The 23,544-nt window shown below is 42.0% G+C and overlaps 2 protein-coding genes across 5 annotated transcripts in view; one reads left to right on the top strand and one right to left on the bottom strand.

Annotated features, from left to right (window-relative positions):
* The window catches only part of NAA15 (N-alpha-acetyltransferase 15, NatA auxiliary subunit), a 38,500-nt gene extending 19,199 nt beyond the window's left edge, over positions 1 to 19,301 (bottom strand). For both annotated transcript variants that reach the window (XM_075751186.1, XM_075751187.1), the window contains exons 1-7: positions 19,097 to 19,301; positions 6,120 to 6,204; positions 5,146 to 5,250; positions 4,281 to 4,438; positions 2,965 to 3,099; positions 2,641 to 2,794; positions 108 to 227 (exon numbers count right to left, since the gene is read on the bottom strand). In XM_075751186.1, coding sequence (XP_075607301.1) covers positions 108 to 227; positions 2,641 to 2,794; positions 2,965 to 3,099; positions 4,281 to 4,438; positions 5,146 to 5,250; positions 6,120 to 6,204; positions 19,097 to 19,150 — 811 coding nt within the window. In that variant the 5' untranslated portion in view covers positions 19,151 to 19,301. The remainder of the gene's footprint in view (positions 1 to 107; positions 228 to 2,640; positions 2,795 to 2,964; positions 3,100 to 4,280; positions 4,439 to 5,145; positions 5,251 to 6,119; positions 6,205 to 19,096) is intronic.
* NDUFC1 (NADH:ubiquinone oxidoreductase subunit C1) overlaps positions 1 to 22,771 on the top strand; it is a 181,054-nt gene extending 158,283 nt beyond the window's left edge. The window contains exons 2-5 of one of the 3 annotated variants that reach the window (XM_075751189.1): positions 20,072 to 20,130; positions 20,848 to 20,951; positions 21,785 to 21,871; positions 22,620 to 22,771. In XM_075751189.1, the coding sequence (XP_075607304.1) occupies positions 20,072 to 20,130; positions 20,848 to 20,951; positions 21,785 to 21,868 (247 nt within the window). In that variant the 3' untranslated portion in view covers positions 21,869 to 21,871; positions 22,620 to 22,771. Of the gene's footprint in view, positions 1 to 19,569; positions 19,704 to 20,071; positions 20,131 to 20,847; positions 20,952 to 21,784; positions 21,872 to 22,619 lie in introns of those variants that run through there. The other 2 variants (XR_012835209.1, XR_012835210.1) reach the window with 2 other exon arrangements.
* Positions 22,772 to 23,544: the final 773 nt, after the last annotated feature.

Below are 23,544 nucleotides of genomic sequence, written 5' to 3'. Positions count from 1 at the left end.
GTTTTTAAATAAGAGTTTTATTATTTAAAGCAATACAAGTTTTTGATACATAAATAAATTCCAAATGTGCAGAAACAGCTTGTTTATGACAACATACTAATCATTACCTGGTTTAAGTGCCTTTTCTAGGCCTTTGTAGTAGGCCCAGTTTTCAGGATTTCTTTCTTGCAGTCCTCTGTAGACTTCAACTGCTTCTTCAAGTCTGCCAAGCTGAAGCAGGAGTTCTCCTGTGTGAAATCCAAGATGTTTTACATTAAGGTAACAAGATACTGAACCAGTGTAATATTAATCAATCTACAGTAAAAGATTAGATAATCCTTAACTCCATATAGATTCTAATTTCTTGGAAAAAAATTATCACAGTGGCATCACAAACTAGCTGATAGATATGCTTTTACTTTGACAATAGGTGCAATTTCAGTAAGATTCTACAACTCAACCAGTAACTCTTGAAACTTACTTAAAAATTTAACATTAAAAGCAAGATGCACGTTTTTTTCTCACTTACTGAAGTGACTGGTTACTTTAAGCGCAGTTTTTACTACAGGCAATTAAAAGCAGTACACGGTATTTCATGTATATAGCATCTTGAAAACCAAATTGAAATTGCAGAGCTGCAAATAAAAGAATGGTTCTTCAGTCTGGTATTTCATAAAACTAACTTCAATGTTTTAAATCAAGCCATTGATCTGATTAATGAATTCTCAAGGTTCCGCAAGCAAGTTTCCTTTTAACGATACTTCATTATAATATACAACTGTTAAAGTGGAGTCTAGATCTAACAACTGTAGAGAGCATCTTTGCTGACGCTGGAGTTGCAACGAAGTCAATTTCCCATTTCGCAATGGGAAACTGTATTTTACAAAGCTTTGCTATTGGCAAATGTTAGGCACTAAAATTAGAGGTGATGCAGTGTCATTCTACACTAAGGTAAGATTTTCTCATCCGGTTTCAAGAGGAAAATGTGAGTCAGCGTTACCTCTCTTCTTCCCTATGTCATACAACTGATGTAATTTTGTCAAGAGATGCTGCTTCCCACAGATAGGATAACTTGAGGACTACACGCAGTATCTAATACCAGGGAAAACATCAATAATTCACTCACTGAGAATGACAGAATCTGGAAAACACACCTAATTTCCTTCTCTGAGGTGAAAGTTATCATTTTTATCTAATGGTGGCAAATGCCAATACTATTTACAGTGTTTCTCAGATGTACTTCACCCACAATGGCTTTTACACATGCACTTAAAATCTGTAGACAACAGTCACTGATTAGCAGGGTTTTCTGCAGAATGCACAGCTACGCTACACCTACCAACACAACAGGAGCTGTGCCCAAAAAAATTAATCAGTTGTACCCTTTTGAAAGTGCATGGACTGCAGAGTATTTCTGTTCTTTTTTCCTGGTAACTTCCTAGAAGGTTTTGTTGCTTTTCTGTTGTTGGGTGGTTTGGGGTTTTTTGTTGGGTTTTTTTTGTGTTGGTTTTTTTTTGTTTGTTTGTTTGTTTGGTGGTTTTTTTTTGGTGAAGTCCTATTTGAAAATCCTCTTTCAGTACCAGCCTTGGACCTTCATCAGAAACTCAGGAACGCACAGTATGTCAAAAGATCTTTCGGATAAAAGTCAAGTAATAAAAAGCACCCCTACCCCCAAAATCAAAACTCCTGCTACTATGTCTGAAAAATGGTCTGTGATGGTGTAATCCCTACATCCATTTCTATTTATATGCAAACCAAGTAACATATTCAGCAACAGCAGAAAGGTGCCTGCAATCATTTTCCTTGAGGAAGTCCCACACACCTTCTATAACACTGTTGCTATTAAATTCCTAGGTTCTTTTTTGCCAGACAGTAAGATTAGCATTAGCAGGAATAGGGAGCTAGCTACAACATCTACATGAATAACATTACAGAGTAAGAAGATTTCTTCTCTTTTCTTCAAGCAATCAGCCAAACAGATTCCAGTGCGGGCCATGAACAAACAGTACCTTCAGCAGACTGGAAGTTTCACAGGACTGTACAAGCATCAAGCAGAAGAACAAAGTATGCTTTGGAAAAGTGCACCTTTAACAGAGCTGTAAGAATGAACTTCTACCCCTCTGCAACTGGAATGTAAGACACAGCATTACACTGCTCTCTTATTACATAATTATACACTAGGTTTACAATAATACACTAGCAGAAGCCTATGGTGGGTTGCTCAGCTCAAGGGCCTATTTCCATACACTGCAAGAGTGATTGAGTATAACTAAAAGCCTCCTACTCTGCCAAAGATGATTGTGCCTTTTCAGCAAGCGGTCTCCTTCTCAGAACCACTATCGAAGCTACAATAGCACGGGTCTGGGTACGCTACCCAAACAGAATTTCAGGACTTTAATTCAGGATCATCTGTCTGAAACTCCCATCAGCTGAAAAGTTTCAGAACAGTACATCTGTACTCTACCGATGTCTTATCAACCTCGGAGAAGAGTACGATAGGAACCAAACAGCTACAAGATAAGCAGTCCTTTACCACAGCAGAATTAAATAAATTAATCTAAAAACAAATCAAAGATGAAGTTCCAAAAGATGGGAAAAGCTGACAGTACAGGCATTCCATTGTATACTGTGCATTTAAATGTACCTTCAAAAAGTAATTACCTTTAGTTTCTTCGACAGCCAGTTTATCACAGATCTGCTTTTCATAGGTACAAAGATGCTCCAAGGCTTCTTTATATAGTCCTGCCTCTCGGAGGACTTGATTTTGATACAGCAGCAGCTCGCTGTACTCATAGTCCACTTTATCCGGTGATGTCTACAAAGGAAAGCAAGGCATATGAGAAAATTCAGCCTTCTAGAATGCATTTGGGATTTAATTCATTTGACTACAGAAACTGCATAAAGTTTTCACATCATGAAAGGAAGCAATGTTTTATTTTTGGTTTACGCAGCAATCCATACAGGAATTCCATGTCTTCCTCTTACCTGCTGTGTCTTCCTAAATTCCTCTAAAATTTTTGCTGCCATTTCATAGTCTTCCAGCAGATGGTAAGCAATAGCATAACCAATCCATGATGCTCGCTGTGCAGGTCGGAGCTGAAGCAACTGGTATCTTGTTTCCTGCAAAAAAGTAGCTACTAATTTTCCTGACTTTATTCTGATGCTCAGTAGAATGCATTATGCAATAGTGTGTCTCCAGTATTCTAATATTTAAGGAATATCACTAAAAATTAGTTTTCTATATGCAAATGTATTTTTTTAACCAAAAGAATAAACTTCAAAACACTACAATGGTCTTGATCAAGTAACATCTCCCCTAAATAACACATCATGTCCAATTACATACTGATGAGTCAGACTTTGTTAATGTATGACATACATGCACACCAGCTTGCAATTCAAGATGACAGAAAAAAAACAATCTAACTACATTAGGAGTAGCATTTCTAGAGAAGACAACAGAAAGTTTGTATTCTTCTTTACGAGGTAGTAGTGTCACAGCTTCTGTAACAGTTAGTTAGCATGAAACACCTCACATTGGAAATATAGACATCTGCCACAAGGCAGCAAATAACCAGGTGCTGCAGTAACAAGCAGAAAGAGGGTTCCAGTCTAAATAACCAGCGTTACTACAAAAGTTCAGCTTTATTACAAAATAAACAGAAGAAAACAAGATAGTAATCTAAACATTTTGAGTATTACATCAAGACAGGCGAGGAATATTCAAGAGTTCTGATCCACGATCTTACAGCCCACAGGAAATGTAAGGAAATATTTGGACCCAAAGGAGCTGTCAGTAACGCCCTGGTTGGCTGGGAAGCAAAAAATGATGTTGTGTGCGGCATACTGCTTCCTTTGTATTGTTACCCACTGCCAAGACAAAACTGGTGGCCACTGATTTAAAGGAAGAGGGATATATGGTAAAAAGTTATTAGAAAATAGGAACTCCTTTGCATGAATACCAGTCATCTTGTGAACACATTACATTGCCTTTTACCTGCAGAAATGCTTCCAAGAATGAAAAGACCAGGGATTGTCTACAGCTGGATTATATAGCATTTAAAAAAAAGAAAAAGCAAATAATTCTGCACTAAACTGAAAAAGAATCATTTAATATGCCATTAAATCTGTATACTGTATGGAAATTGCTTAGTAGCATGTGTGCTTTCATAAAGTATTGACCAGCACATAGTTTGAACACGCTGGATCTAACTCTGTGTATTTTTTTTAAAGTGTCATTAAACAATTCGCCACCTTTGCTGCAGTTCCCTGGAAGCTGATAATGCAGTATGCATACTTACCCTGTAACCTTCAAGATCCCTCATTTGAATCTGTAGCAGAGAAAGATCTCTCAAGATTTGAAGATTGTCTTTGTCCCATTTCAGTGCATTTCTATAGCATTTGATAGCTTCATCATACTTCTTGTCTGACCTCTGAAGAAGGCCATAGACATGCCAACCTGGAAAACTCTGTTAAGGATTCCACTGAATTTGAGCAGGGAGAAAACAGATCCAACAGAGCAGTGACAGAACAGTTGGTAAAAAGCTCCTAAGCTGTTTTATAAATGGACAGTAATGTTACCACAATCGTTACAATTCTTTCCTCAGCTGTATAAAGAAACTGTTTGCAAACTGAAGACAGAGAACTGTTCGTGAGTTATATGTATAGGGTGCATATAATATGCTGTAAACTGTACTTTTCACGTACTGGAGGAAGAAATCAAGTAATAAGATCTCTCAAAAGACTATCAGGCTTACTGAAACACATTTTTGAGTAAGGGCTTGTATTAGACAACTGAACTGCTTGCACTTCCTGCATTCTACGTATATGACAAGCCCTTATCAATGTACTGGCAACTACTAATGTTTTTAAAGCAAATCACATGCTTAAATGCCTAGTTCAGCCCACCACAAGTTTAGAGTTGCAGCTGAATAATAATAAAAAAAACCCAACACAAGCCAGAATAATACGAGCTAACTGTGACTGCAAGGATAGCTGCAAAGCATCTGCCCTTTGGATAGCTTAGGCAAAATATTCTTAGGTATTGGAAACAAAAGTTAGAATTCTGAACTTCCAGTTTGGAGCCTGATGATACTGGCTGCTGTTGCAATTTTAGAAATAAGCCTTTTCCATTCATAAGCAAAAGCCTTATTTCAAAAAGGATACAGACATGACTCTTCAAGTCATTCCTTAGGCCTCTACGCACAAGTTCATAAGCTTCCTCTTTCTTCCCTAGACAGTTTAATGTTAGTCCTTTCATTGCCAAGGTTTCTAAAAAAAAAAAAAAAAAAGAACAAAAAAGAAAAAATCAAATAAATATCAGTTATTCATTTTCATAGGTTTTTAAGCTTAATGCAAATTTAGACTCAGTTAACAGCATCAATATCTTGCATTCTTCTTTCACATGGAAAACTATATGGCAGGTTCTTCATTTAAGAATATCGTACATGACACTAAATTTTATGCATTACTTCCACCAAAAAATGAAGTAGCATATTATTTTAAAGGCACTAAAAACTGTCTGCTCTACAAACATTTTGGAGAGAGATTTTTTTAGCATTTTAACTACTCAAGTATTTATTCACAACACAGACTTCCACACATCCACCCATGCCAAACTAGTTGGCAAAGAAAACAAAACATTTCTGGACAGTGGAAAGAAACTCTCAACTCAGTAGCAAGAACCCACTGAAAATAGAGCAAGAGACAAAAACACCTTCTTCTTCTTTTACATTAAGACTATTCTTTCAGAAAAAGTAGCAGACCACAGAGCTGAGAGACATACAGTGCTGAATAATATTCAACCTCTTCCTTTTGTCCTTCACTTCTACATGAGTGAATAACAATTTTCCCTGAAAAGTGGAAATGTATACTTGTATTAAGAAACTTGCACCATGCTACAACAAACATTAGACTTGCAGCACAAAGCTAAAGAATGGCAAGCTATGACTACCAACTACTGGTAAGAACAGTCTTTAAAATTACAAACCTTACCAACAATACGTACTTAACATGGTGCAGGTTCCTGGACACTCTTACTGCTTTATGGGTAAAACGTATAAATATTTATAAAACTTACCGATTATTACTCTATCATAAAGTATAGGGGAAAATTTTTTTTTTTCAATTTGAAAACTTACCTCCATGTTCTGCAAACTTTGGGTTAGAAAGGATCTGTTTACAGAACTTCAGCCCATTTCTATACTGCTTATGTTCGTAACACCTCTGTTGAAGAAGAACAGAGTACATTTATTCAAAAAATTTAGAGTGAAAGTATTTCTACATCCCCAAAATTAAGCAACAGTGCAGGCAGGGCTTTTAGAAAATGTACCAATATTTTAATGAACCATGTTTAATGAGTTTCCTGTGACTAAAAATTCTTTCCATCACCAGAAAAAACAGTATACGTTAGTAAGAACATGAATTTAAATGTATAACTGCAGACACATTATCATACAGCAATTTCTCAGATAAGATACCACAGGAAGCCTAAGTGCTACAGAGATTCAACTTTAACATAAAAGCAAACCTTATGTCATAACGCATCTTGGTAAACAGTCCACTCACTTTGCCTCAATTATCTTTCACAGAAACACCACAAGACAACCTCCAACCACCATACAGGCAAGAAAGAAAACGAAATCATTGGAACTTGGTTTAAACTATCTCTGAAAGCAACCTCTCATGATCAATTTGAATACCACATATCTCTCATATACACACAAACTTTCTAAACTGGTATAGTCTAACATTATCTTGCCATACTGGAAATTACAAGTCCTCTACAGTTTTCTTAAATCCAACTCTAACAATTTGTTTGTGTCTAGTTTTCTCTTCCAAAGCACAGATGGAAACACCAACAACAAACTTCAAAGACATAAAAGACTGGTATACCAGTAAGCATATGTATTATTTTCTAGGTACTAAACTCATGCAGCTAAAACGTCAAGGCTGAAGACCAAGAGGCATCACAAACCAAGGATCTTGCTCCCCCTATCCTGTTGCCACCCCTCAAGAAAGCAAATCATGGGAAAGGAAAGAGGAGGAGAAGGAGGATGCCCAGAGAGAGCACCCAAAGCAAGATGGACTCAAAGGAACGCATCAACAGAAGAATGACAGAACGGTTTGGATTGGAAGTGACCTTCAGAGATCATCTAGTACAATGCCTATGCCATGGGCAGGAACATCTTTCACTACATCAGGTTGCTCAAAGCCCTGTCCAACCTTGACTCTGAATACTTCCAAAAGACAACTCCCTCTGTCACCAAGGACAGGAAAAGTTAGCAGGGCAACCACCTAGCAAAGGGAAGATTAAGGGTTAGGTAAGAGGAAATCTCTATAGGCGTCTGTTGGTTGGTTGTTTTTTTTTTTATTAAACTTGACTGGTTATTATTTACACCTTTTAGTCATCATCCGCTTTCAAGTAGCTGGTTGAGTCACTTTAATCAGCCACTGGTCAGAGCTGACAGCGTACAGGTGACAACACAACAGGATCAAGCCTTTTTTTTTTTTTTTTTTTTTTAAATTGAAATCATCAGTCATAAGAGCCACCGCCCAGACCTCCTCCCTGAACTGCCATTTGCTCCCACCTAGGTAGGTGAGAAAGCAGCAAAACCTGTCACAAAAGCGGCGCAGCCACAGGAACTTAAGAACACATCTCCAGTGTAACGAAGGCACTGCCAGAAGCAGAGGGGGTGCTTTGGGGTTTCCCAGTTTGCCTTTAAGTACAGCTGCTCAAATGCTGGCCAAGAACATGAAGTCTTATCTCTAAACAGTTCCATTTCACATACTCTAACAACCAGTCTTTCACCCTGCAGTTTAAGGAGAGTCAGCCAAGATGGTATACATGCTAGAGACAGGAAATATTTGCCCATAGGTTTTTCTCAGAGTAATACAGAGCTTATGATGCAAGGTACTCTACTACAGAGTAAACTCACTGAGAATTCTCCCTTTAGGCTGCAGGGAGGTAAAATTTACAAGTTTATATCCATTTACTTCTACGGAAAAAGTTCCCATCAACCCAGAGAACACTGGGTAGGACCAATAAATTCTCAGGAACTGATCCTGTACTTGTATCACTTGAAGTACCAAACAAAGAACTAGCCATAGCTGCATATATCCCCCAGCAAAGTATCATAGGTCTCCATTTTCCGGTGTTTCTAGATCAAGACAAATTTGAGTAATTTCCTATATACAATTTCTCCAACGTTTCAGGTTAATACTTTGAGCCTGCTTCATTCTGTTAATGGAAATGTTTCAAATTGTGTCATTTTATGAGTTTCCCTATTCTATGTATGTATTCTATACACACACTGTATGTTTTTAACAGTGGAAGGAAGTGAACAAATGAAATCGAGGTCATGGTTCCTCCTTCCTCAGAAAAGAGGAGGTTGTTTCATCAAAGCAGGCCCAACAGCACCACTGAGATTCCACTACTTGCAACCATGCATGTAGTTATCTCCTTCTCTGAAGAGGTTACGGACTAACAAGCTTAAATAAAGATGTGAATGAGAGAGTAGAAAGTCAGGAACACAGCATATGCCACCATGGCTGGTACAAACCTTGGTGAATCTGTGGCTTCAAGGAACAGAAACATGAAAGAAAAACCTTTTAAGAAAAAAGGAGGCAGTAAATATTGGAAAGAGGAAAGGAAGAACAAATAGAATAACACAAGGAAAGATGAGCGTGAGTAATACACAGTCTGGGAGAGAAAATCCTTAAGGGAGTCAGTAGTTTCTGAGTAAGACGAGAAAAAAGAACCAGTAACAAAGTAAATAAATAATAATTACAAAAAAAATTAAATCACAGAAGCAGGAATGGTGACATCTCAGGTATTCTTGGGACATAAAGATACAGGCTTGCTGGAAGCAGAAATGGTCCGAGTAGTTTATTTCCTCCCAGACGAATAGCTTGTAGCAGTCATTCTCAGTCCTCCAATCCTTACTTTGGGACAGCTGTTCTGCAGAAGTAACATACTTATCTGTTCCAGAGACCGCTAAAGAGCACAGTTGCCTCCTCTAAACTCCTGCACGTATACACTTCCAAAGCCAGCAGTCAGAGCCTGCTTGTGATGCTTGACAGATAACTGCTCCGGCCGCGGCTTGTGACATCATGCAATAAGAAAACATAAAAGCTAAACTTCTAAAAAGTAAGGTTAAGGCTAATGCTTTAAAAGAAAAGTATCTGACCCTCTATCAACACTGAATCTCTATTACACATTTGCTGCCCTTCAAAGCTTTTCCTTTAATAAGTTACCAGATGTTTGAAGATATCTAACAAGCTTTTCTATACATGCTGTGACCAGAATTACAGCCTACTCCAAACACACCAAGAGTCTTTTTCGACCCTTTAATCCATTTTTCATATTTATAGCAAGGAAATAGCACCTGCTTTAATACAATTCTACAAAGAATTAATAAGATGAGGCAGACGGAGTACGAGCCCTTCAAAATCATGCATGCCCATAGCAGGTAGGAGAGAATTTGCATTTGCACCGCTCCCCTACACCAAGTATTTATCCAGTGGATTTGAATGCACAGATTACTAGACAGAGGCTGACAGTGAAATTATAAGGAGCAGAGCTAGCCCATATTCTCTAGAATCCCAAGTCTGAGGTGGAAGGAGGGTTCATGTTCTGGTGTTCATATCCCTAAACGTCCTAGGGCATCTGTGCAGAATCAGTCTTTGGCCAGCAGGTGTCTTACACATACACATGCTCAGCATGCCAAGCGTGAATGAATTCCTCTGCATTTCTTCCTTGAAGGCTGCCATAAAGAAAAGACTTCGCTGTTTACAGCTTACCCACATCTATAGACAGGTAACTGCTAGATGGAGTTTGTTCCCCCCTCGCCCCAGTTTTCCAGTTTTGAATTTTCCCTCTCTAGTGCACCTACTTTCTAAACCTACCACTAGCAAGACTGACTTGGATTCTTAAGCAACTACTCTGTTGACCCATAAGGCTACATCCAAGGGCCATACTACTGATTATAGTTGCACTGCTAAGGGCTGCTGACAATAGCACAGAGATGACTTTTATCCAAACTTAATTCAGCATTGTTTTCTTTATATATTGTATAGACAAACACATTTTCACAAATGCATTTTAGAAATTTTACAGCTCTAAGTTTGAAATGTACAGAAGTAGGCTAATTGTTTGCTACCTGTAAGCGGGCAGTACGTTTTACCTGATGTATTCCTTCCCTCTCAAAATAGATGTTTTAATGGTCAAGTACATGTGTTTCTAACTAAAAAGCAAGGATAATAGTCAAGCGCAGCATTTTGACATGCAGGTATGTATCTCAGCATCAAATACACAGTACATGGCAGACTAGATTCTGCCATTACACATGAAATATGTTGCACATATTTACTTCCAGAAGTGCAAATATTCTTTATCACAGCCTTCATGGCCTGCAAGCATTTAATAACTAAAGTAAATAATTTAATAGCCATCTCAACTTAAATTTGCTATTTGTAAGACATTTTATAATCACTACACTGCAGATTAAAGTGCCCTGTGTGTTCAGTAACATCAATAGTTAAAAACAGCTCTAACAGTATAAGGCCAGGAGTTACCATAGGTCTTACTTGAAGCTTCATAGCCATAGCACAGTGAATCGACACTGCCGTCAGGTATGACTCAGCCTAAGCTAAGAGTCACCTCGATCACAACACAGAAAGCAGAAAACTGCCTTTCTAGCAGGGGCACTTGAGAAGATGTATATGTCCAATCTAGCTGATTCAAGAGCACTTTAAAACCACTTTGCAGTAGTAAAAAACCCACAACCAAACCCCAAACAACAACAAACAAATAAAAAACAAAACCCCAAACAACCAAAACCACGACAGTGTCATAAGAGTCCATCCAGGCTGGACTTTGCAGCTGATTAAACAGGTGAGAAGCAGACCCAGAAGTGTCTCATGAGCAAGCTGAAGATAGTCATAGGAGAACATTATAAAGGAGAGGCTGCCTTCTGTCTTCTTAACTGGAAGCATGCAAAACTAGAGGTTTTTGCTCAAGAGTAAGTGCCAAAGCAAAGAAGGTACCGTTTGCTCCCCAAGCTCACAAATGGGAACACCGAGGTGTTATTGACTGCTTTCTTTTTACTGTTACGTGGACCAACACAGCTGGTTATAAGGAGGAGTGGGGTGAGAGTAAAAAGGATATAGCAGACCTAAGTGTGTGGGATGGGATGACATTCCCAATTGTTATAGCCTTTGAATGGGAACAGTAACAAAACAATAGCGTGCAATTTTTATTAAAAAGACAGAATTTTGCAAAAAAACAGTATGAAGAACTTTTGGCTGTTTTCCTCTTCTAAGATTATGTATTTTACCAGATGACACTTTTAACCCCAACTTAACGCCAATTTTTTAAACTCCAGTATCTGCAAATTAATGGCATTAAAATGAATGCAAACTGGAGTACTAAACCAACCAAACAAAAACAACCACCACCAAAAACCCCACAGGAAATCACTTCTGCAGTAACTCCGTTAAAGCAAGCATCCTAATTTAGTCAATGCTATGATGAACTAGCCAAAGAATAAGATTTTCTTCACTGAGTAACCAAAATTGGATTCAGCCCCAAGATACAGTCTTATCTTCTCATTGCTGGTCCACTGTACTCAGCCTCTTCCTCAGCAGGTGACACAGCCTATGTCGTCATAAGAGGCAATATATTGCAGACTATTCCCCATCATATACAAGAGTTACCAAATGGGACAACACATGGGCACAAGTAAATTTTTTACTTGCATCTGAAAGCCGCCAGGAGAAAGTACGATGGAGAACGGGCTGCTGTGCCAGAACAATTCAGGGATTCAACATTCTGCTATCCTCTTCCCCGAGCGTTTGTGAGGTCTAAGCAGAACCAAGGCGGACAAATCCTTTCAACTACAGCAAAGCGCTCCTTAGGGGACTCCACAGTTTCTCCCAGTGGCAGCCATGAACATGTGCACTTGTGGCATCACACAGCAATGTTGGCAACTACAATGCCGTAAGACCTCTGGCAGGAGAAAGCGTCAGCGTACTTGGCCTCAGCATTAGCTAAGGTGTGCACTTACAATGCATGATATGCACGTCTGCCACTCAGATGCTATCTACTTCTTCCAGCACAGTTCAGATGCAGCAACTTAAAAAACAGTAAGTTCAGGCGCTGCGCAGCTCAAGGCTGTTTTCCATCACAGTTACTCTCTCCACAGCTAGACTAGATCAGGTCAAGTCACTACAGTGCACTAATTCAAGCTAAATGTAGTAAAGAAGATTCTGAAAGCTGGAAGCATTAGTAGCAACCACTCACCATGAATTAGTGGGTCTTTGGAGCACTAACCATATCAAACAGCTCAACAGCTCTGGGCAGAAGCTTCCACCACACTGATTCAGTTTCATGACAAATACAAGATGTATAAACCCGAGGACTGAAAAAAGACGAATCTTACAGATTGGTTAATGTTGAAAAACTCTAGGGCAAACTTGCATAATTTTTTGCTGTCAAATCAAAACCAACCATCCTCTTCCATTGCTCTGCAGTGTTAATGAACAGAACTGTTTTGTGTAAGAAACAGCTTTAGCAGTTGCCTAATTTAAGGGACTAGGAAATCCTCCTCCCGAACAGCTTGTCTTACTTTTTGGAAGCAATCAATACCTTCATAACTAGCACTGCTTGATAAAGTATAACCAGAGGAACAGAACAGGTTCAAACCAAAATCAGGTAGGAAGAAAAGAAATAGGTGTACCTTTCCATTTAATACTGAGGCAGGAAAAAAAAAAATCTGTATATGCTTTTGAATCAGCCTCATTCCTGTATTTGACAAAATCTGGCTAGAAACAGCTGCTGACAAATAGTCATAGCTCCTCTAGAAGCAAAACTAGAAATCCTTACTCACTGAAGCAAGACTCTTGCTGAAAAATCCGTCATTCAACATTAGTTCTGTTGGCCACTACTTGCTTATTTGCATCTCTCCTTCTTGGGGAGAATTACCGTGAATTTGGCCATGTCAACTAAGATCAGCTGACTTCTGTCCATTACCCTGGAACCCCTATGTTCAGGCTTCCCCTCTGAATTTAGTATGAAACTGACTGTATCTCATAAAAGATGCAGTATGCATAGGATATGTTTGGGTTTTAATGATCGTCTAAAACAACTAAATAAACAAAATTTCAAGATATGGCACAAAAAGGGCTAAAGGAGCCCCCCCCAATAGATTGCTCTGGACTTACATGGACATGTCAACTCAGCCGTATCTCACAACATAGCCCAAGACATGCGGCGAGGCTACTGACATCACGTCCGGAGTACTCTTCACCCTTAGCTCTGAGGTACGCGAGATGTTGTCTTGTAGCATAGAGCCATTGCGAAATAGTTAAATGTGGCTGGCAAGATAAGAAAAGTTGTTCTTCAACATTACAAGGTTTGCTAACTCGATTGCGTGGTATCATAGAAGCAAACAGAAATCTGCGTAACAAGCCTCACTAACCTCAGTGTTAAGGGTGGCAATGAAAAATCATTCATTTTCTCTAAATCCCCTATCAGCAAAATCAGAAAAGATGTAACTCCTTATCACCACTCTTGTTGACACAGTGGCTGCTGTGGGCAAGAGATTTAAACTTGAGATGCCCAGGAAGTGCAATCAGCAAAAACTCATTAAGAAAACCTTTGAAAAACAGGAATAAACACAACTCGATCAAATTCTAACCAAAGAAAGGGCAGTACCACATAAGATGGATTAAGTCCACTGCCCCAAGCAAGATTAGTTTCAGATCATTACAAAAACCACTTTGGGTTCAGCTAAGACTATTTACAGCCATAACAACATAAGACTATCTATGATCTTACAACTGTGAAGAAATTAGGATGCATTGCTATAAGTCTTTTATTTTCATAACTGAAACAGGTAAGGAACAAAATTATGCTGCTCCTCAGAAATTTGCAGCAAGGAATCCCGTTTCTACAATTTCTGACAGCCCCAATGACAACAAATGCCCTGATTTGGTGAACAGGCTTTAGTAACAGCAGTATTGCTCAAGTGATTCCTTAATGGTGTCCTAGAGTCTCAAAGAGTAATTAATTTCTTTAGCAAGTTTGAGAAATATTTCTGAAAAACAAGAACAGTGACTCTACTTAAAGCAGCAAGTCCGGTCTTTACTTCCATTCCAATGTTTCAACCAAGACATATTTCTTCCTACTACTTTTGGCAAAGCCAAGCGGGGCATTCCTTTTGGCAAAGGAAAAACAAGTGACTGACAGCTCAACAGTCAAGATATTGGAAAAGCCTCGTTAGCAATTCCACGTTTCAGATGAGATCGTATGTGGTGAAGCTCCAGTGGCGAGCATACTTGATTACTGTACAGTCATGCAAATGCAACAATGATTGCATACAGAATGTGCTAATTTGTTTGGTTACCGATAAAAGTGAAATTCTGGAAATCAGTCTTTAATCTAGAATCAGATCACTTAAGAGGAGATTTCCAAGTCTGCCAGCTCAGCAACCTTAATGTCAGCGCCTGAACTTCTATGAGACGGAACATTATTTTTACAGGACTGGTGCTGGTGAGAGTACTAGTGAAGGAGAAGCACAGGTCTGTCTAGTTTGAAGTGGAGGGACAGGGAGCAGATTCTGGAATGAAGAAACAGGAAGATGGCCCAGCAGGAGGGACTTGGCATATTTACAGCAGAGACACTGAAGAGACGCTGTTCAACAGGCTTTTTTATCATTAGGAAGTTCCTATATCTTTTAGTAGAATACTTGCCGAAGCCAGCATGGAAAGGAAGACGACCAGCTCAAAGATAAATACCCTCAAACACAGCAGCATTACTGTAGAAATGACCAACTGAAGGCAAAATTCAACACCCACTCCGCCCCCTTGCAGCAGACACCACGGTTATTGTAATGCCCCACTGGGGGACACAGGTTCTGGCCATGCCTAATCAAGCCTGCCTAGCACATTAAGGTAACTGATACAGAGATGAAAGATGTATGGCTCTCCAGACATCATGAAGAACACACATAATCACCAGTCCTGAACAGAGAAACTCTGATCTGCACGCAATGGAATACACACAAGCCCAGACCAGCATGGCATCTCGCTGCTTCAGTATGCTACTTCCACAGTACGTACGAGAGTTATAAATCAGTAAAACTATTTAAACCCGGCCTGAACACACTTAGTTCCTCACTTGAATTGTTTGCTTGCAACATAAAATACAATAATGTTTCACTTAAATACTTGGACTTTTTTCTCCCTGCTCAAACTGTATTCAGCTAGAGGCTAAGCCCATTAGCTATGGTGAGAAGTATTTGCACCATCTTACTCTGCAAGAACATCATGATTCCAAGAACTTTATCCTCTGCTGCTCAAAGGAACTGAAAAACTATTCCACGTAAAATATGGCACCTCTAATAGCTTTGTATTTAGTATTTCTTTAATACATTTCCAATATATTTAACTCCTCCATCTAAACAAAAGTTAATTGAATATTGTCTTTGGGATTTGTGAAATAAAACCTGAACACATTTGACGAATTGTATCTGATCAGATATGATGGCTGAATAATTTGGCAAAATGCCAGAAAAGTTCATCAGTTATATTTAAAAAAAATAAATCAGTCAATCATATTTCCTACAACTACTAGTTTTATATTTGCTGGCGGGGGGGGGAAGGGTGCATGGGGAAATGGAGTAAAGTGCTTTTTCCATTACTTCACAGTGCATCCAGCTTTCTGGGTACCAAAAAGTCAACTTCTCCATTCCTTTGAGCCCTGTGTTTACTGTTCTACCCTCTCCTCTGCCTCCACCTGAATTCTTCTCGAGTAACTTCCAGACTGCCTAGAGATTATGTCGGTCCAAATGAATAATAGGGACTCAATTCATTTTAAGTGTTCAAATAGATGAAAAAAAAAAGGGGGGGGGGGGAATGTAGAGATCCACTTTTCTTCTAAATTCCACAGAACCTTTCAGCAGAAGAACAGGAATATCTACCTGCAGGCTTAACAACAAATAGTTAAAACTATAAGAACAATATAAACTAGAAACTTTCTTTTTAATGGAGGCGCAAGTTCAGGCAGAACAGTGATCGATAATCCTGTGGGTGTTTTTTTTATTCAAATTAATCACGCAGATCCCTTCCCTTTGTACCACAGGAACACTAAACTGTAAAATGCCTTTCAAATGGAAAAATGTCTCTAGTAGAACCTCCTCATACCTGCAAAGTGACTAGAAGAGGTTAGTCTAGTTAGTGTGTTGCAACACGCAAAGGCAAAGTGCACACGCTTCTGAACTCAGAATTTGTCAGTTAAGTGGAAATGCTGGCTTGCAAGCAAATCCATACGCAAAGGAAATTTACTGATCATGTAAGACATTTATCACAAAACTAACAAAAAAACCTCCCAACTCTCAAAGCTAATTATTGCCTTTTGCTATGGAAAGCTGGGAGGCTTGGCGCAGTTTTCGCAAGACCTTAACATTTGTGTTACGGGCACGTTCCTTAAATATGGCAAAGAAATGAGGCCTCAGGAACTTAAAACACCCACAAAATCTGTTTGCTTTTTTTCATTTTATGCTTCACTTCTAAAATACAAGGTTGTTACCTACTTAACTCCTGTGTTTACTACCTCTATGAAAATCAGAATGTGAATGATTTTATATTTCTGTAAACAGCCTGTGAACCAATAATTATCTATTTGAAGGGTAATACATCCTTTCAATACCACTTGGGCTGGTTCCCAAAGCATCTGCTGCAAAAAAGTCTCACCCAGGCATGCTCAACAGAACAACTCTGTGGTCTGCCCAGGCCAGGAGACAACATGTGCCAACCCAGGGCCAGACAATCAGACCACCTCATTAGCTGGCCAGGGGCTCAGAGGTCCCATCGAGGAGCCAGCTGCCCAGGCAGACTCAAGCTCCTCTCCCTGTTGTTCAGCCACCCGCGGGCCAAAGGAAGAAGCAACAGAGGATACGGCATAATGGAGGGTTACAGTCTCCTGAAAAGGCGGCGTAGACCGAGGAGAGGCTGCTGGAAGAGAGAGGTGGAGGGAAGGCACAGGAGTAGGGATGTTAACGTGTCTTTGGTCTTGCATCGATAAATGGGACTTCCTAAAAGACGTCTTGCTAATTCAAGTCAAACACGTAATCAAAACTTCACAAAGTAAGGTCATTATCCATAACAACGCAGACAAGTGTTTCATTAGCCAAATTTTCAGTGTGATGAAAACCAGCTTCAAGCCTTTTCTATTTACCACGCGTTACAAAGACATCTAATCACAGGGCAGTCTTAATACTAGACTACACATCACAGGTTCATCCCTGCAAGATACAGGAAAACATCAAAATGCCAGAATAACTTTTAGTCTACCCAGTACCTTAAACTTTTGTATTTTTATTGAAGATTTTCAGTTAAGAAAAAGGACAAAATTAAAATTGCTTCAGCCAACAGAAATCTGCTTGGACTGGAGCACACCCTTCTCTTTTCCGATCTGAACCAAATTGCAAAGCTTTATCTAACTCACGTGCGCTGAGCCAGCATTTTCTCCAAAGAAACTCTTATTCTTCCCTTGCTCCTGCCCTCCACACAAATACTCAAGACAGCCATGCACCAAGCCCAGAAAAAAACAAAACCAAAACCCCAAACCATTCAGTTTTAAACACAGACAGGCTCCTTGATTCAGTTTGTCTCGTAACCACACAAGCCAACCTCAATGCAAAGGAAGATGAGTGAATGAGCACCAAGGCTACTACTTTCCCAGCTCACAACACATCAAAAATTACACGCTTAGTACAAGGTCATAGGAACTCCCAAGCAGGACGGAATCCTTCAAAGGAGAATTAAGTTTTACAGTTCATTTTATCTACTTTTTAAGCCTAACTGAAGCTGCATATCTCACGATAAGATGCCTGTACACAGGGACTTCTACTTTTACAGATTTATTTCATTTTCACGAAATATTTTGAAAAAAGAAGCGACAGGAGATTACACACATATTACACCCTCCATTTAAGTGGCAGAAGTTTACAGAGCCATAAGAGTGCTGTTAGTCCAAGAGGACTACAGTAGTCATCTTACTTCCGATCTCTGGAAGGATCCAAAACTGTAGTCTAAGCCTCTTTGAAAGAGCACACAAGATTTTTAGACAAAACTAACTTTGAGAGAAAACGATATAGTGCTTGACTCATGTAACAGAATCTTCTAAATAAATCCACTGAAGTTGCTCACTAACATAATTCTGTCACTTTCAATTCACCTCAACTCCTTAGAAACTCAAGGTTCCTGCAACACTGCATCAAAGCTGAAACAAGTTCCTTAAGATACAACTGAATCGTTGTACCCTTCGGTGATATTCAGACTGCACACTATCTTCACCTTATTCTAAAAACCAGGTTTATTGCCTAAATTCCACTGCAGTTTCTTTCATCCGTATGCCGGTCGCCACCCAGAAAATCGGTTGTCAAACTTTAACAAGAGTTAGCTGTAAGTTAAACTTCGGAAAGACTTCAAAAACCTTCATCCTTCTCCACTTCCTCCTTTGAAAGCCATCTTCCCCACCGACCAACAAATCTGGTTACTGTCTACGGCAAAAATCTGAGTTATTAAAAAAAGAAGAGGAAAAAAAAAGGGAGAATAGTTCAGCAGAGCGGCTGCAGACAGCAAGCCGACGAATGAGGCGGCCACGGGGGTATTTCCACGGAGCCGCCGGAGATCCTCGCCGCGGGCAGCGCTGCCCGGCTCCGGGGACCTCTCACACCCCTCCGGGAGGCCGCGGGACGCTGGGGCACCGGGCAGCCCCCCCCCGGCCGGGCCACGGCCCCGCGGCTCTGCCCGGCAGCGGGCACGGGTGGGGGAGCGGGGAGGCACGGCTGTCCCCGGCGCTCCTCCGGCCCCGCGGGCACCGCGCCCGGGCGGGACAGGGCGCGGGTGACAGGCGCCCCTCGGCAGGAAGGAGCCGGCGGCCGGGGCACGGCGAGGGCCGGGGTGGTGGCGCCGGGCCCGCGGGGCGGTGCCAGGGCTCCGCGGCTCCCCTCAGCCTGGGGAACGAGCCGGGGCAGGGGCCGCCGCCGCCGCCTCCCCCCCCCCCCCAGCGGCCCGCCGCGGCCGAGCCCGGGCCTCCCGCCCCGCCACTCACCAGGATGCGCTTGAAGAGCGCGTTCTCCTTGGGCGGCAGGCTCACCGACGGCATCCTCCACGCCGCTCCCGCTCCCGCCGCTGGCTCCGGCGCCGCCGAGGGGCTCCGGGGAGGGGGGTGGGTGGGCGGGCTGCGTCCCGTCCCCGCTGCTCGGTCGCCGCTGCCGGGAGCCTCCCCGCCGGAGCCTGACTACTACTACTACTGCTGCTGCTGCTGCTGCTGCTGCTGCTGCCGCCGCCTCCCCACCCCCCCGCCCTCCCTCAAACCGCCGCGCTCCTCGCCGGCCGCGGAGCCCGGTCCCTCCCGGCCGCCGTCTGCGCGCCGGGCTGCCCCGCGCCGCGCCGAGCCCCGGGCGGCGGCTCACGTGGTAACTGAGCAGGCCGGAGAGAGGCACCGCCAAAATGGCCACCGCGGAGGGCTTCCCCAGCCGGGTCACGGCCGGCAGCGCGCATGCGCCGCGACCCCGCGCCGACGCCGGCCCCGCCCTGCCCGCGCCCCCGCTAGGTGTGCCGGGCCGGGCCGGGGAGGGGAGAGGGCCCGGGGCCGGGGCGGCGCGGCGCTGCTCGCGACGGGGACCCCGCGTGGCCCTGCACGTAGCCAGGTGCTTGTACGTCAGGCCGCCGCCCGCGCGGCGCGGTACACCGATTAGCCCCGAGGGGCGCAGCGCCTTCCTCACGCTTAAAGTCAGAAGGGGCCGGTGGCAGGCGTCGCTGCGCCCACGCCCCTGAGCCAGCTCGGCCTCGCAGAGCCGGTTCCACGCGCGGAGAGGGCAGGCAACCTGCGCTCGCTGCCGGCGGGGCGGGTAGCGCCGCGCTGTGCCGTCAGCACACGCAGTTAAGGGGGGAGGGGGATTGCGCAGCAGCCGCCAGGCCTCGTGCGGCTGAGCGCGTCCGCTCGCGGCGCCCGGGGGAGGGGCGGGGCGTGGGGCGGTCCCTCCCCCTGGGCGGAGCTGGGTCGAGCCGGCAAGATGGCGGCGGCGGCGGCGCTGAGGGTGGCCGGGGGGTTGCGGTTGGCGGCGGCGACGCCGAGCCTCGGTGAGCGATAGCGGGGCCTGGCTCTCCTTCACTCGGGGTACCGGGGGGGCCCGTTTATGGTGCAGGCGAGTGTGAGTCTGTCGTTCTCTGTCCTGAGAGCGTTGTGCGTTAGCGGGCTGCGGTGGTGCCCTGGGCCTGTCCGCTGAGCTGAGCGCCCTCCCAGTTAGCTGGAGCGCTGCTCGCTTCGTGGCTGGAGTTAAAGCAAGCTGCAGTGCCAATTTTCCTTTTTTTTTTTTTTTTTTTAAATACAAACCAGTTAGTCATGTAATTATTATTTTTTTTAATATTAAGTTGGTGCTGCTTCCAGGCCGGGGGAAGGACCCGCCGTTCCCTGCTGTGGTGCCGGCCCGCCTCAGGAAGGCTGTGCCCGGGCTGCGGGCAGGGGGGGAAGGTCTGGGGAGGGGAGCTGTCTGCAGGGACAGTGGGAGACGGTGAAAGCAAAAGATGCGGTTGGGTATGGTTTGCGTGGTCAGAGGAAAGGCAGAAAGGCACTGCTTTGAACTGTGAGCAGTGCCCTGTCCTCCCACTCCCTCGGATCAGGGAGTGCATGCTGCAGTGTATCCACAGTGAGTGGGCTATCACAATGTTTTGGGGATCATTTGTATGTGATAATTGGATTTGTTTGGGGTTTTTTTCCCCTTATTGTATGAGTGTCAGTAATTGTCTTGGCAGTCTAAACCTGAGAAACGTTAACATGTTTGTAATCTGCCTTTCTAGCTTTTACTCGTTCTGCATTTGTTGCAAAAAGACGTAATTACGACCAACCAAACTGGTTTGGAGTTGGCTTGGCTTTTAGCACCAGTGCTGCCTTGTGGGCTCTTGTAAGTGTTTTCATTTGGTCTTGTTGAACTTAATTATTCCCAAACCATGGTGATCTGAAGGCAAAAGACTACCACCTACTTAGTTGATTGGGGTAATGGATGGTCATAGCAGATGTCAAGATCAAAGCTTGATATGTTGATTAGTTATGTTTTCTCAAATCTGTGTTGTGCTTTTCTTTATAAAAATGAACAACTTACTAAGCTTCTCTCTGTTGCAAACTCAAAACAGCCACAAAAGAAGAATTAATTCTTCAAGCCTGTTGGTGTAAGGCTTTAACGTTATTTTCCCCAATGGATCTTGAAAAGAAAAAGATCTAGGGATGTGCCTGAATAATGTTGTGTTTATCAGACTGTTAATGCATTCTCTTCTCATTTTTCAGCTTTAGTCAGTTGATTAAGACCCCACTTTTCCTGAGCAGATGTAAGATATTCCCTGTTTCAGAGAACTCACAGGCTTGATGTTGATAAAGCAAGCAGGGTGTAGTAACTCTCACAAAGAAATGTGCAGGATAAGCATTGCTCCCATGATGACAGCACTTTTAAGGGTGGGGTGGATTCCCTTTGGGGTTTTCCCCATTTTTGGGGTGGTGGTGGATTGATTGACAATGGGAACCTCCTCAATCAGCCAGTAGAAAATGCTTGAGAAAGCTGCGGAAAAAATGCCTCACTGGACAATAATAATAATAATTTACAGATAACTTGCTCTTTACTGTCCCACTTACAGATTGGTTTGCATTCCAATAACAGGAATTCTATGTTCTGTAGAAATCTTTTTGTTTTCTGGTTTCAGCTGTGCATTGTATAGCTGTTTATCCTATGCTGCTATTTTATAGCTTTTCAAACAGCATAATGAAGATGTAATGGAATATGAAAGAAGAAAAGAAGAGAGACAACATAAGTGTACAGGATGTTCTTAGTAAGTATGTACGTACAGATGCTTTTGACTTATCTGCAGAATTTGTGTTCAGCTCTTTGACTTCTGTTAGCAATCAGGATTTTGGACTGACTTATGTTCTCCCCTTATTATTCTCTGTAATACTTTACATCTTGGCTTTTGCTATTCTTCTAACTCATTCCTAGTTTTAAAGTGGCAAGGTGACTGATTTATATTTTCATATATTCATTTGTGTGCATACTCACTGCCAGCTTTCTGTCTTTGACACGCAAACTTTTGGAAAATAATACATCTGTTATAGTGACCATAATAAATTTAGGCCGCAAAGAGAATACCTTACAAGTGCTTTAGTGGCAAGGAGATTAAGGTTGCTAAAAATAGGTTATCTTTGTGTTTTGGTTTTTTAAAAATTATTTTAAGAGTTCTACAGTGTGAAACCCTTTTCTTAGTTTCACTTGTATATTACACATAAGAATGGTACAAAGTCAATGCCCGTAGACTTGCATTATAGCACCAATCCTACGCGGTGGTTGTCCTTCTCAATGTGAAAACACATAATTGTGTTTCTGCCAGCTAAAAATTCTGTTGGAGGTTATGGCCTCAGAGCAACTAATATGCCACGTGAAATAATTGCTTAAACTAGGTATAGAAAAACTTGTAGTGCTGTGGTTATCTTTTCCATCAATATTCCCCTCCAGCTAAAAATACAGTACGTTGTGAGATGCTTCCAAGCTAATTCGTTGTTGCTGAGACTTTTTTCCCCTCTTTCTTAGGCTGATGGTGTACTCGGTAAGAAGTAACGTGATCACCGGTTGACCTGCAAATAAGTGAGCACAGCAGAAGTACAAAGTATCTAAATACTTATATGTTCATACATTTCATGTGCGGAGTTATGAAATAAATTATAATGTCTGGAAGAAACTTATGAAGACTTTTCTTGCTGTTTATATTTCATTCTACTGGTCTGAAATTGTTTTATGTGGCATTTCTGTTTCATAGTTTAATAACATTGTTTTCAAAACTCTATTATTTTGGAAGGTATATTACAGAATTAGACATCAGTTCAGAGAAAGTTCAGCAAATATTCCAGAAGTGTACTCTTGCCTTGCCATCTTTTCCATTGCTAAATTTATAAAATAAGCAATAAGCTAATATAAGAATGGAATTTATGGGAAACATAATAAAACTAATCTGCACAAATGCCAAAATGTGCATTTGCTACTTCACACATCAAAGCAGAAGCTTTCGACTCAGTTTTGACCAGGTGGACTTTCAAAGCTTGACCTAGTGACTTAGAGATGCCATAATTAAAAGTTACACATCTGTTTCCAAGCTTGATCCAGTTCCTTGAGTGCTGTTGTTCTTCAGTCCTTTGTGGTCTGGGTTGATTACTTTTTTTTTTGTTTTTCCCCCCCTTAGAGCAGAAATGAAGCTTTGTCACAGACAACAAAAATCAGAGGTGGTAGACCCTTAAATTCTGTGTAGGTTTTTAGTATTTTTCCTTGCCAGGAAGTTTGCTTCTGCTACTGCATGCAAAGTTGAAAAGCATTCTGTATTTTCATAAAGCAAGGACCAAAGCTCCATCTTGAATCTTGGAGACTAACTGACCTGCAGCTCATTAGTCTGTCCCTTCCTCAGTGGCTGTTACATAGGTTCTCCTGGACACAGCTGCTTTTCTGCATTACAGCTCTCTGAGGC

This window comes from Balearica regulorum, chromosome 4 (genome assembly GCF_011004875.1).
Source record: "Balearica regulorum gibbericeps isolate bBalReg1 chromosome 4, bBalReg1.pri, whole genome shotgun sequence".
NCBI lineage: Eukaryota > Metazoa > Chordata > Aves > Gruiformes > Gruidae > Balearica > Balearica regulorum.
Note: the sequence above shows the minus strand (reverse complement) of the source record. Positions and strands in the feature narration are given on the sequence as shown.